The sequence below is a fragment of the Heptranchias perlo genome, chromosome 1, assembly GCF_035084215.1.
Source record: "Heptranchias perlo isolate sHepPer1 chromosome 1, sHepPer1.hap1, whole genome shotgun sequence".
Classification (NCBI taxonomy): domain Eukaryota; kingdom Metazoa; phylum Chordata; class Chondrichthyes; order Hexanchiformes; family Hexanchidae; genus Heptranchias; species Heptranchias perlo.
Window position 1 is genome coordinate 194,270,717 of NC_090325.1, and position 15,323 is coordinate 194,286,039.

Genomic DNA, 15,323 nt, shown 5'->3' on the forward strand with positions numbered 1-15,323 from the left:
AGCTGCAACGAACATGCACCATTTTATATCTTCAGGCCCCAACGACTCTTATTTAAAAGGAATCACTCCATAGGAGTAGTGTTTTAATAGCAACGTCTATCGTTTTAGGCACTATGAATATGGATCAATCTTTCCAATGCTCATTATAATAATAGAAACAAGTGGATTGTTGTTATTTCTCTCACTGGTGTTCATCTCCCTCTTACACACACGCACACACACACGCACACACACACACGTACACACACACACGTACACACACACGTACACACACACACACGTACACACACACGTACACACACACGTACACACACACACGTACACACGTACACACACACACACGTACACCTCTACAAAGTTGCTATGTGCTAATAGTTTCCTATCCTTCATGAAAAGTAAAACTTACTTCAATTGCAAAGAATTTGATTGCGTTGTGTAAACACAGATGATTTTGGTTTTTAGACTTGTTGGATGCTGTTGGGAGCAGGAGCTGGAGAATGGGGAATGAGACAGTGCAGCTACAGTCACAACAGAAATCACTACAGCCCTGACCAAGTAGTTGTAGCTATACCTTCCGATTACCATTCTCAACGTCTAGTTGGGCTTCGCTCCTTCTCCACGGTGCAGCAAACTAGGAGAGCAACTACAAGGAGATATCTTTCTGTCCTCTTTAAAAGGTTTACATGTGACGAGTCTTCATGCATAGGACATCCTCCCCAGGTAGTTAGCGGGGACATAGCCCCTTTTCCCTTTAACTTCTGCCAACCACCAATCTTTGTTCCCACTCAAGTCGCTGGATTTCAGTATCTTCACTCGCTCGTATTCTTGAAGGCTGAGCTCGTGCTCGCTGCGCGCTTGAAAGGGATAAACTGCATAATAGATCTGTAAAGGGTAAAACAGTAAGTGCCGTTAAAAATACAACAAGCGCATTGCTGGGGAAATTCCTATCATAGAAATTACAGCACAGAAACAGGCCATTCGGCCCAACCGATGTGTATGCTCCACACGAGCCTCCTCCCACCCCTCTTCATCTCACCCTATCAGCATATCCTTCTATTCCTTTCTCCCTCATGTGTTTATCCAGCTTCTCCTTAAATGCCTCTATTCTATTCGCCTCAACCACTTCATGTGGGAGCGAGTTCCATATTCTCACCACTCTCTGGGTAAAGAAGTTTCTCCTGAATTCCCTATTGAATTTATTAGTGACTATCTTATATTTATGGCCCTTAGCTTTGGTCTCCCCCACAAGTGGAAACACCTTCTCTACATTTACTCTATCGAACCCCTTCATAATTTTAAAGACCTCTTTCGGGTCACCTCCCAGCCTTCTCTTTTCTAGAGAAAAGAGCCCCAACCTGTTCAGTCTTTCTGGATAGTTATAGCCTCTTCTATTCCTGTTAATTCAAAGTTGTTTTTTGCTTGAAAAAAAAACTGAATTAAGCAATTTAAGTAAAAGCTCAAGAGTTTTTTTGGCTTGATAAAAAGAAATGAACTAAGAATCAAATTAAAAGTAGACTAGACATGGCCATAGTTTGTGTGTATGCATTAGATTGGATAGTATCCTGGGCTAGATTTGAAGCTTGGGATAAGAGAACCCCACGAAACATTCCATCTTAGAATTTAAGAACATAGGAACAGGAGGAGGCCATTCAGCCCTTCGAGCCTGTTCCACCATTCAATTAGATCATGGCTGATCTGTATCTTAACTCCATCTACCCGCCTTGGTTCCACAACCCTTAATAATAGTTTCCTATTGAAACATATAAGATTGTGAAGGGGCTTGATCGGGTGGATGCGGTAAGGATGTTCCCAAGGATGGGTGAAACGAGAACTAGGGGGCACAATCTTAGAATAAGGGGCTGCTCTTTCAAAACTGAGATGAGGAGAAACTTCTTCACTCAGAGGGTAGTAGGTCTGTGGAATTTGCTGCCCCAGGAAGCTGTGGAAGCTACATCATTACATAAATTTAAAACAGAAATAGACAGTTTCCTAGAAGTAAAGGGAATTAGGGGTTACGGGGAGCGGGCAGAAAATTGGACATGAATTTAGATTTGAGGTTGGGATCAGATCAGCCATGATCTTATTGAATGGCGGAGCAGGCTCGAGGGGCCGATTGGCCTACTCCTGCTCCTATTTCTTATGTTCTTATGTAACAAAAAAATCTATCAATCTCAGTTTTGAAATTTTCAATTGACCCCCAGCTCAATGGCTTTTTGGGGGAGAGAGTTCCAGATTTCCACTACCCTTTATGTGAAGAAGTGCTTCCTGACATCACCCCTGAACGGCCGAGCTCTAATTTTAAGGTTATGCCCCCTTGTTCCGGACTCTCCCACCAGAGGAAATAATTTCTCTCTACCTTCCCTATCAAATCCTCCAATCATCTTAAACACCTCAATTAAACACCTAATTCACCCTTTAATCTTCTAAATTTAAATGGGTTATCTTCAAATAACAGGAATCCACACAAAAAGATATTATTACAACAGTGATAAGAACGAGGGGCTACATCAAAAACTTATGAATCTTATTTCTACTGAATGTTGAATTGTGGGACTAATCCTGCATGTGTGAGTTCATCAAACAAGAAAAAGATATTTGGTAAACAGATTAGCCCGTGTTCCACCTCTCACAGCTGTGCAAACAGAATTCTCAACTGGTCACTGGTACGAAAGGAGATTTTGGATGGAGTTCTCTTTCTCTCCCAAGGAAGAAGTGCCTTTCATGTCCTCAGGATGTCCCAAAGCATTTCACAGCCAATGAATTGTTTTTGACATGTAGGCAATCACACCAGGCAATTTGCACACAGCAAGATCCCACAAACAGCAAATGAGATAAATAACCAGTTAACCTGTTTTTGGTTTAAAAAAAACAGACTTGCATTTATATATCACCTTTCATGACCTCAGGACCACCCAAAGTATTTTACAACCAATGAAGTACTTGTGAAGTGGAGTCACTGTTGTAATGTGGCAGCCAATTTGCACACAGCAAGATCCCACAAACAGCAATGTGATAATGACCAGATTATCTGCTTTTTTTCCCCCAGATATTGGTTGTGGGTTTAATATTGGCCCAGGACACTGGGGAGAACTCCCCTGCTCTTCTTCGAAATAGTGCCATGGGATCTTTTAAATCCACCTGAGAGGGCAGAAGGGGCCTCGGTTTAACATAATCTGAAGATGGCACCTGCAACAGTGCAGCACTCCCTCAGTACTGTTCTGTACTTGAGTATCAGCCTCGATTATGTGCCCAAGTCTCTGGAGTGGGATTTGAACACATGACCTATCTGATTCAGAGGTTCAACTGCTACCCACTGAGCCACGGCTGACACTGTGAAAGAGAACAAATATTGGCCGAGACAATACCCTTGCTCTTCTTCGAATATCGCAGTGGGATCTTTTACATCCACTTAGCAGATGGAGACTTGGTTTAACGTATCATCGAAAAGACAGCATTTCTGACAACATGGCACTCCCTCAGTACCACACTGAAGGGCCTGCCTAGATCATCTGCTCAGGTCCTGGAGTGGGATTCAAACCCATGACTAACTTGACTCAGAAGTAAGAGTGGTACCATTGAGTCAACGTCCGACACTACAGTGATAGTGTAACTGAACACTGGCATGGTCCATTGAGTTCAATACCACACAGCTATCTTCTTCTTAACCTCTTCTATTTGATAGCGAACCACATAAAGGACATCAAAAAAAGAAAGCAACCTGTTCAAGTTAAAATGGCTGGGAAGACAGCCAGCTAAAAATGAACGGTCGAGCTTGCAAGTGGCTATCAGAGCATTGTACCATTTTTATTTGGAGAAAGGGACAAAATGCCCATGTACTACAATGACCAAAGAGGTAGCAGAAGGGAAAAAAAAAGAACTTGCATTTATATCGCCCCTTTTACGACCTCAGGACGTCCCGTGGTGCTTTAAGAACATAAGAAATAGGAGCAGGAGTGGGCCATACGGCCCCTCGAGCCTGCTCCGCCATTCAATACGATCATGGCTGATCTGCGACCTCAACTCCATTTTCCTGCCCAATCCCCCTAGAGTCCAAAAATCTATCTATCTATCTCAGCCTCGAATATACTCAATGACTCAACATCCACACTCTGGGGTACAGAATTCCAAAGAATTACAACCCTCTGAGTGAAGAAATTCCTCCTTATCTCAGTCTTAAATGGCCGACCTCTTATCCTGCCACTGTGCCCCCTGATTCTAGACTCTCCAGCCAGGGGAAATAAACCTCTCAGCATCTAAGCCATTACAGCCAATGAAGTACCTTTGAAGTGTATTCACTGTTGTAATGTAGGAAACACGGCAGCCAATTTGCGCACAGCAAGATCCCACAAACAGCAATGTGATAATGACCAGATAATCTGTTTTTAAGGTGTTGGTTGAGGAATAAATATTGGCCTGGACTCCGGGGAGAACTCTCCTGCTCTTCTTCGAAATAGTGGCCGTGGGATCTTTCATGTCCACCTGAGAGTGCAGACGGGGCCGTGGTTTAACGCCTCTTCCGAAAGACGGCACCTCCGACGGTGCGGCACTCCCCTCAAAAGATGAGCGTAGGCTCAGGGCACAATTTTGATCTCAAGTTTAGGCTTGAGGCAGGTAAAGGGTTGAAAGGTAATTAAATCTATAAGCTAACACCATCAGGTAGTTTATAAACAGCCGGCTGCTTTACCTGTTGCTCTCCTAAGTCACTCGAATTGTCGTCGCTGCCATTGATTGAAATTGTGTCCGAGGTGCAAAGACTTATTTCCTGAGAGCTGTTGAGAGTGGTGTCACTGTCACTGGTGCTAAAGAGCAAACTCCTTACACTGTTGGTATCTCCGGAGTAAGAAGACACAAATAGGCTAATATCGTCAAAATCACCGTCTGTAACTGATCCATCTGTGGACACTCCATTCTGCCCAATCGCAGGATTGTACGGTCTCAGAAATGAGGAATACACATAGCCTTGTGTCACTACAAAAGATCAAAAGTATTCATTATTCACCCTTGAATATAATGTTAAGACATATTTTTCAAAACTAGTTTCTAAATAGCAAACTTTTATTGTGCTACATTGCAGAATGGATAGCAAATTGGCTTCCACAACAACAACTTGCATTTATATAGCGCCTTTAAAGTAGTAAAACGACCCAAGGCGCTTCATAGGAGTGTAATCAAACAAAATTTGACACCGAGTCGCATAAGGAGATATTAGGACAGGTGACCAAAAGCTTGGTCAAAGAGGTAGGTTTTAAGGAGCGTCTTAAAGGAGGAGAGAGAGGTAGGGGGGGGGGGGGAAGAGATTAAGGGAGGGAATTCCAGAGCTTAGGGCCTAAACAGCTGACGGATCTATTGGATGAGCTCAAGTTTACGGCTACGGAACAGAAAACAGGGAGTAGGGGTTAAGGGTAGCCCCTCAGACTGGCAAAAGGTGGGAAGTGGTGTTCCACAAGGATCAGTACCGGGACCACTGTTGTTCACAATTTACATGAACGATTTGGACTCGGGAATCAGAAGTACAATTTCAAAATTGGCAGACGACACCAAATTGGGGGGTATAGTTAATACTGAGGAGGACTGCGACAAAATATAAGAAATTAATAAACTTGCAGAATGGGTGTGTAATTGGCAAATTCATTTCAATATAGATATGTGTGAAGTGTTACATTTTGGTAGGAAGAACAAGGAGGCCACATACTGCTCGGATAATAAGAGTCTAAATGGGATAGAGGAGCAGAGTGATCTGGGGGCACAGATACACAAATCACTAAAAGTAGCGACGCAGGTCAGTAAGGCCATAAAAAAAGCAAACCAAGAACTGGGGTTCATTTCTAAAGAGATAGAATTGAAAAGCAGAGAAATTATGTTAAACTTGTATAGAACATTGGTTAGACCACACTTGGAGTCCTGTGAACAGTTCTGGTCTCCAATTATAAAAAGGATATAGAGTCCGTGGAGAGGGTTCAAAAAAGATTCACAAGGATGATACCAAAACTGAGAAGATATACTTATTAGGAAAGGCTCTTTTCACTAGAAAAGAGAAGGTTGAGGGGTGACCTGATAGAGGTCTTTAAGACTATGAAAGGGTTCGATAGGGTAGACGTGGAGAAGATGTTTCCACTTGTGGGAAGAGTCCAAAACGAGGGGCCATAAATATAAGATAGTCACTAATAAATCAAATAGGGAATTCAAGAGAAACTTCTTTACCCAGAGAGTGGTGAGAATGTGGAACTCGCTCCCACAAGGAGTAGTTGAGGCGAATAATATAGATGCATTTAAGGGGAAGCTGGATAAACACATGAGGGAGAAAGAAAGAGAAGGATATGCTGATAGGGTGAGATGAAGAGGGGTGGGAGGAGGCTCGTGTGGAGCATTAACATCGGCATAGACCAGTTGGGCCGAATGGCCTGTTTCTGTGCTGTAAATTCCATGTAATATTGAACAAAATAGATCCAACAAAGCACATGACTGACCAAGAATTGTAGATCAGCACAAACAGCAATGACATAACGACCAGATAATCTGTTTTAGTGATGTTGGTTGAGGGATAAATATTGGCCCCAGGACACCGGGGAGAACTCCCATGCTCTTCTTCAAAAATAGCGGCCGTGGGATCTTTTACATCCATCTGAGCGGGCAGACGACGCCTTGGTTTAATGTCTCATCCGAAAGACGGCACCTCCGATAGTGCAGCACTCCCTCAGTAGTGCACTAGAAGTGTCGGCCTGGATTATGTGCTTAAGTGGTTCCAAGAACTCCAGGGAACCTTGGATGTCAGGGGATATACGAGAATGGATTAGGAAAAAAAGGAGGGCTTTTTTGGCAGATACAAAAGGCTAAAGACGGAGGAAGCCCTAGAGGAGTACAAAAAGTGCAGGGGGATACTGAAAAAAGAAATTAGGAGATCAAGGAGGGGCCATGAAATAACACTGGTGAGCAAAATAAAGGAAAATCCTAAGATGTTTTATAAGTATATTAAGGGTAAGAGGATGACTAGGGAAAAAATAGGGCCCATTAGGGACAAAAATGGCAATGTGTGTGTGGAGCCGGCAGATGTAGGAGGGGTTCTAAATGAATTTTTTGCATCTGTTTTCACTATGGAGAAGGACGACGTAGACAGAGAAATACGGCAGGGGGACTGTGATATACTCGAACATATTAACATCGAGCGGGAGGAGGTATTGGCGGTTTTAGCAGGCCTAAAAATGGATAAATCCCCAGGCCCGGACGAAATGTATCCCAGGCTACTGTGTGAGGCAAAGGAGGAGATTGCGGGGGCTCTAACACATATATTCAGAACCTCTCTGGCCACAGGGGATGTGCCAGAGGACTGGAGAACCGCTAATGTAGTACCATTATTCAAGAAGGGGAGTAGGGAAAAACCGGGGAACTACAGGCCAGTGAGCCTAACATCAGTGGTAGGAAAATTATTGGAAAAAATTCTGAAGGACAAAATTAGTCTCCACTTGGAGAAGCAAGGATTAATCAGGGATAGTCAACATGGCTTTGTCAAGGGAAGATCATGTCTGACTAATTTGATTGAATTTTTTGAGGGGGTGACTAGGCGTGTGGATGAGGGTAACGCAGTGGATGTGGTATACATGGATTTCAGTAAGGCCTTCGATAAAGTCCCCCACAGGAGACTGGTCAAGAAGGTACGAGCCCATGGAATCCAGGGTGCCTTGGCACTTTGGATACAAAACTGGCTTAGTGGCAGAAGGCAGAGGGTGATGGTTGAAGGTTGTTTTTGTGACTGGAAGCCTGTGGCCAGTGGGGTACCACAGGGATCGGTGCTGGGTCCCTTGCTGTTTGTGGTCTACATTAATGACTTGGATATGAATGTAAAAGGTATGATCAGTAAGTTCGCTGATGATACAAAAATTGGTAGGGTGGTAAATAGCGAGGAGGATAGCCTCAGTCTGCAGGACGATATAGATGGGTTGGTCAGATGGGCGGAACAGTGGCAAATGGAATTTAACCCGGAAAAGTACGAGGTGATGCACTTTGGAGGGACTAACAAGGCAAGGGAATACACAATGAATGGGAGGACCCTAGGCAAGACAGAGGGTCAGAGGGATCTTGGTGTGCAAGTTCACAGATCCCTGAAGGCGGCGGAACAGGTAGATAAGGTGGTAAAGAAGGCATATGGGATACTTGCCTTTATTAGCCGAGGCATAGAATATAAGAGCAAGGAGGTTATGATGGAGCTGTATAAAACACTGGTTAGGCCACAGCTGGAGTACTGTGTGCAGTTCTGGTCGCCACACTACAGGAAGGACGTGATCACTTTGGAGAGGGTGCAGAGGAGATTCACCAGGATGTTACCAGGGCTGGAGCGCTTCAGCTATGAAGAGAGACTGGGAAGATTGGGTTTGTTTTCCTTGGAGCAGAGGAGGCTGAGGGGGGACATGATTGAGGTGTACAAAATTATGAGGGGCACAGATAGGATGGATACTAAGGAGCTTTTTCCCTTTGTTGAGGGTTCTATAACAAGGGGACATAGATTCAAGGTAAAAGGCGGGAGGTTTAGAGGGGATTTGAGAAAGAACTTTTTCACCCAGAGGGTGGTTGGAGTCTGGAACTCACTGCCTGAAAGGGTTGTGGAGGCAGGAACCCTCACAACATTCAAGAAGCATTTGGATGAGCACTTGAAATGCCATAGCATACAAGGCTATGGACCAAATGCTGGAATATGGGATTAGAGTAGACAGGGCTTGATGGCCGGCGCGGACACGATGGGCCGAAGGGCCTCTATCCGTGCTGTATAACTCTATGACTCTATGACTCTAAGTCTTGAACCCACCACGTTCTGACTCAGAGGCGAGAGTTCTACCCACTGAGCCATGGCTGACACACATTTAATGAAGAGCAGTACAGCCTTCCCCAGTTAACTGTATTTTATTTCTACTGCTTCAAAACTATCACTAAAGAAACTCAAACCAAAGAAAGCTTGAGTTTGATTTGAAGCTGATGGCATTAAGTCAGGGAGTCAGTTGGATTTTCATCCCAACATCCTGTCATGTGTGAAGCTCGCTACACATGAAATCTCAATAAACCCAAAAGTTACGCTCCAAGAAAGGCTATGCTTCAGTCAAAATTTCCGAAGCAACAATCCTGAGGAGGTGTGCTGTGGGAAGATATAGTTTTGCCTCCTCCAACCCCTAAAGGAAGGAGAGCAATAGAGGAGAGAAGCAAGAACAACACGTTAAAAGTCCAGCAGAACTCAGTACAACGTACATAAAAACAGAAAATGCTGGAAAGCACTCAGCAGGTCAGGCAGCATCTGTGGAGAGAGGAACAGAATTCAATGTTTCAGGTCGATGGCCTTTCATCAGAACTGGAAGAAGTTAAGAGATTTAACAGTTTTTACGCAAGTGCAGAGCCAGGGGAAAGGTAGGGGTGGGTGGAGCAGGAAAGAACAAAGGGGCAAAATGGAAGGTGTGTGATAGGGTGGAGGGCAGGAGTGATTAAATAACAAAAGGGATGACGGTGCAAGGAAAAAGGGGGGGTGGTAATGGGACAAGTAAAGAAACGAAAGACGGGTCTAGACCCAACGTACAGCTGATGGGCATTGAAAAGACTCACTTCCTGTATCAACGAGCCATCTGCTGACGCTCCCAAAGGGATCCTGCTTCTCAAGGACCGCCACGATTTCACCCTCGTGGAGAGATGCGTCTAAATCTTGGGCGCCATTAAATTTCCGCTTTGCTTGAAATAGCTCGTCAGGGCTGTGTGTCGACAGCAGCTTAGACCTGTGATCTTCAGTCTGATGGGGAGCACTGGGCTTCGGGGACAATAGAAATAGAAGTACCAGTAAATACCTTCGAACAACCTCACAGCATCCTTTACACACAATTCCACATACAGTGAAACCTGTATAAACAGACGCTCCCAAAAAAAAAGACACCTGCAAAAAAAAGACACTTATTGAGAGACCCCCCAAATAACTTCCACGGTAAAATATACACGAGGCGCTCTCTGAAACCACGTACACGCGCAAATTATGAACTAGAGACAGCTTTCAATGCACCAGGTACCAGTTACACCTTAAAACACAGGACACAGCCTGACATCACATATTCAAAGTGTGTACTGTGTCTGAGTCTGAAGATCGCGATCACTGGTGGATTGTTACTGAATTCCTTCTTGTCCCTGCTGGTATCGGGGGTTTGAATCACCCCCGCCCCCCCACTGCAGCCGCATTCCCTGCATCTAAAAGCAACCTCGTTGACGAGGCCACGAAAGAAGGTGAGCACGCACCCGAGCCCATGCGGACCCAGTCATCCGACGTCCGAGAGAGTGTCGTTAGGAGCAGCTTCCACTGTACAGGTACTGTTCTTGGCAACATCAGTTTTGTTGTTATATCTGCTGCCAAACTTAAGTCCGTAGCATTGTTGGGAACATTTTTTTTTAAAAAAAACAGCACACCCACAAAGACCAATTTTGAAAATAAGGACACCAGCAAAAATAGGGCAGCTGATGCTTAGGTTCCTGTAATTTTCATTGTATTATCAAAGACAATGTTGTTCTCTTATTGTTGAATTCATATCGGAAAAAGAGTTAATAAGATTGTAGCCTAGCCGTTTTAGTAACAGAAAGTGGTGGAGACAGTCAGGTCAGTCATGGAGATATTATTAAATTCCTGGATTGCAAATTGAAAAGCTGAAGCCAGTTACATGACCGGAGGGCCATAATGGGACAGAAAGGTCAAAGCAACACCAGAATGAAGTAGTAGTTCGCTGGTTACCAGTTCGATGGGTTAACGGGAATGAACTGTCTAAACTGGTGTCAAAAAGCAAAGTGGAAATGGAATTCTGCTTTAAAAGTCCAGGGACCTTCATGAGTAAAGCTTTATAGTGCGATGTTATCACCAAGACCGTATTTTATTTTTAAAAACTGAGAAATCCAAGTGAAAGGCCAAAGCCCAGAGTGCAGGAGGACGTCACCGAGGCTGAAAATGAGGTAAATCAGGTAGTCCCACTGACTCAACAAGTTCACTCGTAAGTAGATGAACCATGCAGAGCAGGAAGTTCCCAGATTCGTTTCCTAGCTGGCGTGACGGTGTGTTAGCTCCAGTCACACGGATAGAATTACATAGAATTTACAGCACAGCAACAGGCCATTCGGCCCATCTGGTCTGTGCTGGTGTTTATGCTCCACACGAGCCTCCTCCCTCCCTACTTCATCTCACCCCATCAGCATATCCTTCTATTCCTTTCTCCCTCATGTGTTTATCTAGCTTCCCCTTAAATGCATCTATACTATTTGCCTCAACTACTCCTTGTGGTAGCGAGTTCCACATTCTCACCACTCTCTGGGTAAAGAAGTTTCTCCTAAATTCCGTACTTGATTTATTAGTGACTATCTTATATTTATGGCCCCCAGTTTTGGTCCCCCCCCACAAGTGGAAACATCTTCTCTATCAAACCCCTTCATAATTTTAAAGACCTCTATCAGGTCACCTCTCAGTCTCCTCTTTTCTAGAGAAAAGAGCCCCAGCCTGTCCAGCCTTTCCTGATAGGTATATCCTATCAGTTCTGGTAACATCCTTGTGAATCTTTTTCGCACCTTCTCCAATGCCTCTATAACCTTTTTATAATATGGAGACCAGAACTGTTCACAGTTACTCCAAGTGTGGTCCAACCAAAGTTCTGCACAAGATTAACATAACTTCTCTGCTTTTGAATTGTATTCCTTGTCGTTGTTCTCAGGGCTCCTGGGCTATGCAGGTGCCAATTCACAAGGATTCCAACTCCTGATCCTGATCTAACAACTCGTGATGTTGGGGTGCACACATGCAGATTTTGAGTGAGGATGAGATCAAGTTTGGTTGTGATATCCCACATCATGGAATAGAAGACGACGACTTGCATTTATATAGCGCCTTTCACGACCTCAGGACGTCCCAAAGCGCTTTACAGCCAATGAATTACTTTTGAAGTGTAGTCACTGTTGTAATGTAGGAAATGCAGCAGCCAATTTGTGCACAGCAAGCTCCCACAAACAGCAATGTGATAATGACCAGATAATCTGTTTTAGTGATTTTGGTTATGGGATAAATATTGGCCCAGGACACCGGGAAGAACTCTCCTGCTCGCCTTTGAAATAATGCTATGGGATCTTTTACGTCCACCTGAGAGGGCAGGTTGGGCCTCTGTTTAACTTCTCATCCAAAAGACGGCATCCCAGGCAATGCAGCGTTCCCTCAGTACTGGCACCAGGAGTGTCAGCCTAGATTTTTTTGTGCTAATGTCGCTGGTATGAAACTTGAACCCACAACCTTGTGACTCAGAGATAGGAGTGCGACCCACTGAGCCACAGCTGACATGAATAATGGGCCATTTCGGTGAGGTATTGAAAGGGCAACAGATGCTTGTTATGGAATCATGTGTCAGGAAGGAAATCATAGAATCATAGGATCCTACAGCACAGGAGGCGGCCATTCGGCCCATCGTGCCTGTGCTGGTTCTTTGGGAGAGCTATCCAATTAGTCCCATCCCTGCCCCTGCTCTTTCCCCACAGCCCTGTAAATGTTTTCCCTTCAAGTATTTATCCAATTCCCTTTTGAAAGTTACTATTGAGTCTGCTTCCACCGCCCTTTCAGGCAGCGAATTCCAGGTCATAACAACTCGCCTCTGGTTCTTTTGCCAATTATCGTAAATCTGTGTCCTCTGGTTACCGACCCTTCTGCCGCGGGAAACAGTTTCTCCTCATTTACTCTATCAAAACCCTTAATGATTTTGAACCCCTCTACTAAATCTCCCCTTAACAACCTCTGCTCCACGGAGAACCGCCCCAGTCTCTCCAGTCTCTCCACGTAACTTTGTGAGAAAAGAGGAAGTTAAATCTAGCAAGAAAAAGAATCTATAAATTTGGCTACAGTAAGCACTTCCAGATGGAGTTATTTAAAACAGTTTACTGCATCCGTCAGCTGATTCCAATTAGGAGTGCACTCATGTGATTGAGCAATGAGTTCCTAATTGCAAATGATTCTGCCCTTTTATGTCTCGGACTTGGCTTTGAATCTGATGGGCGGAGACAGCATTAGGCTTGGCCCTGATGGTGCCTCCTTCCCACAGGGGGAGGGGAAAATTTGCAGAAAAAGAGAGGAAGTAAAAAAAAAAGCAGTGATTTAGGTGGGATCTAATTTGGAATGTAATTATCCTGAAAATTGTTTTTTGGGGGGGGGGGAAGGAATTTCATAGTTTGGGGGTCCTGCAAAAGAATGAGTCAGAGTCAGAGCCAGTGTGATGGGTCTTAATTTCAACACAGTGAAGATGAAGAGATGCAGGATGGAATATTTTAAGCTAATAGGGGAAACAGGAGAAGTACATCCAGAAGACTAATAACCAGTACCCCATCAACAGAATAGAGACAGACAAGAAAGCTTATGATAGAAGGAGAGAGAAAGAGAGAGTGAAAGCGAGAGGGAAAATTGAGAGAGAGAGAGAAAGAGAGAGAGAGAGAGCGAAAGAGAGGAAGGAGGTTAAAGCTGAGAGAAATAGTTCCAGGCAGATGACGAGCTTTCTTTTGCATCCTGTCCGGAAGTGGTAGAAGGTCCTCCCCAGGTAATGGGAGTAGTTTTGAAATTTTGGGACAGACTTGGGGCTTGATAGAGAATCATTGAGGAGATAAGACAAAACTGAGGTTCTTGGAAGCAGCTTTATCAATGGAGACAGGGGAGTTCCATTTGAGATCAGAGGAAACAGTAGGGCCCAGAATTTCAATAAGTGAAGAAGGACTAAGGATGGAGCCATTCAGAAGGGAAGAGGTAAGCAACTGTTGACTGGGCTTGCAAGAGACTTGTAAAATTAACCCTACAGTTTCTTCAAGTTCACAGGCCTGATGTGGAGTCTCACCTGCCAGGAGCAGAAATGGATAGAAAATTGGGGGTTGAGGATGCACTGAGTGAACCATTATATCATGAGTGGTCTACAAACGCAAAACAGGTCATGGATGAGAAAATACCATTTGGCGCATCAAAGCTCATCAGTCTAACACGCCAGCTCTTTCAAGAAGTCTGATTGCATTTGGGTTAACGCCAGGGTTTTTGATCCTTATCCGTGTTTCCCCCACCACTCTATTAACTTGCTTTGGGGCCGTGAAACATGGAGGAGAGCTTAGCCTAGAAATGACTTCCACCTCCACTGCGCTCGAGCGGTGACCTCATCCTAAACCCCGCGGATGGGAGTCAATTAAATAATATGGGTGGGTGCCATGCCTGCAACGATGCAACAGAGTGGGGGGGGGAGTGGGGAGTGGGGGCGTGTATACCAGGAAGGTTGTGGGACCTCAGTGCTCTGAACGTGGGAGCCAAAGGTAGGAGCAGCCTGGAAATTAAGGAGATCCATTCCTTAAAAATCTTTCTGGCAGGACAGTGGGGCCACTCTGTAAATGGTGACTGGTCCCTCAACAATCAATTACAAGTTCATGGTTCAGTGGTGGGGCCGTCAGTAGGTTCTGCTGGAAGAACAGAGAAGTGCGTCAAAGTTGATGTGAAACAGGAACAAAAGGAGGATGAGGGTCCTTGAGAAAAAAGGGCAGCCAGGAAACAAAGAACGCTGAAAAAGCTGAATTGTTCTTCGTGTTACTATGTTTGACAGAAATCTTTGTCCATTTAACTCATGACTAACGCTCACTAAACAATCTGTTTGGATACAGGAAGACATTATACATTAATCATGAAAATTTGAGATAAGTGGGGACTTTTGGTTTTTGCAACTCTAGTGCAATCGAAACTTTAAACTTACCTAAGAAAAGGATGTACTTGCCATAGAGGGAGTGCAGCGAAGGTTCACCAGACTGATTCCTGGGATGGCAGGACTGTCGTATGAGGAGAGATTGGGTCGACTCGGCCTGTATTCACTCGAGTTTAGAAGAATGAGAGGGGATCTCATTGAAACCTATAAAATTCTGACAGGACTAGACAGACTGGATGCAGGGAGGATGTTTCCCCTGGCTGGGGGAGTCCAGAACGAGGGGTCACAGTCTCAGGATAAGGGGTAGGACATTTAGAATTGAGATGAGGAGAAATTTCTTCACTCAGAGGGTGGTGAATCTGTGGAATTCTCTACCACAGAAGGCTGTGGAGGCCAAGTCACTGAATATATTTAAGAAGGAGATAGATATATTTCTTAATGCTAAAGGCATCAAGGGGTACGGGGAGAGAGCAGAAATATGGTATTGAGATAGAGGATCAGCCATGATCATACTGAATGGCGGAGCAGGCTCGAAGGGCCGAATGGCCTACTCCTGCTCCTATTTTCTATGTTTCTAAACTAGGCTTGTATTCCCTCGAGTATGGGAGTTGAAGGGCTGATCTAATTGTG

The 15,323-nt window shown here is 44.5% G+C and overlaps 1 protein-coding gene across 1 annotated transcript in view; it reads right to left on the minus strand.

The window, feature by feature from the left end:
* Nucleotides 1–548: 548 nt before the first annotated feature.
* The window catches only part of arhgef38 (Rho guanine nucleotide exchange factor (GEF) 38), a 70,078-nt gene continuing 55,303 nt past the window's right edge, over nt 549–15,323 (minus strand). The window contains exons 12-14 of the mRNA XM_067984577.1: nt 9,580–9,778; nt 4,685–4,968; nt 549–882 (exon numbers count right to left, since the gene is read on the minus strand). Of these exons, the coding sequence (XP_067840678.1) occupies nt 697–882; nt 4,685–4,968; nt 9,580–9,778 (669 nt within the window). The 3' untranslated portion in view covers nt 549–696. The remainder of the gene's footprint in view (nt 883–4,684; nt 4,969–9,579; nt 9,779–15,323) is intronic.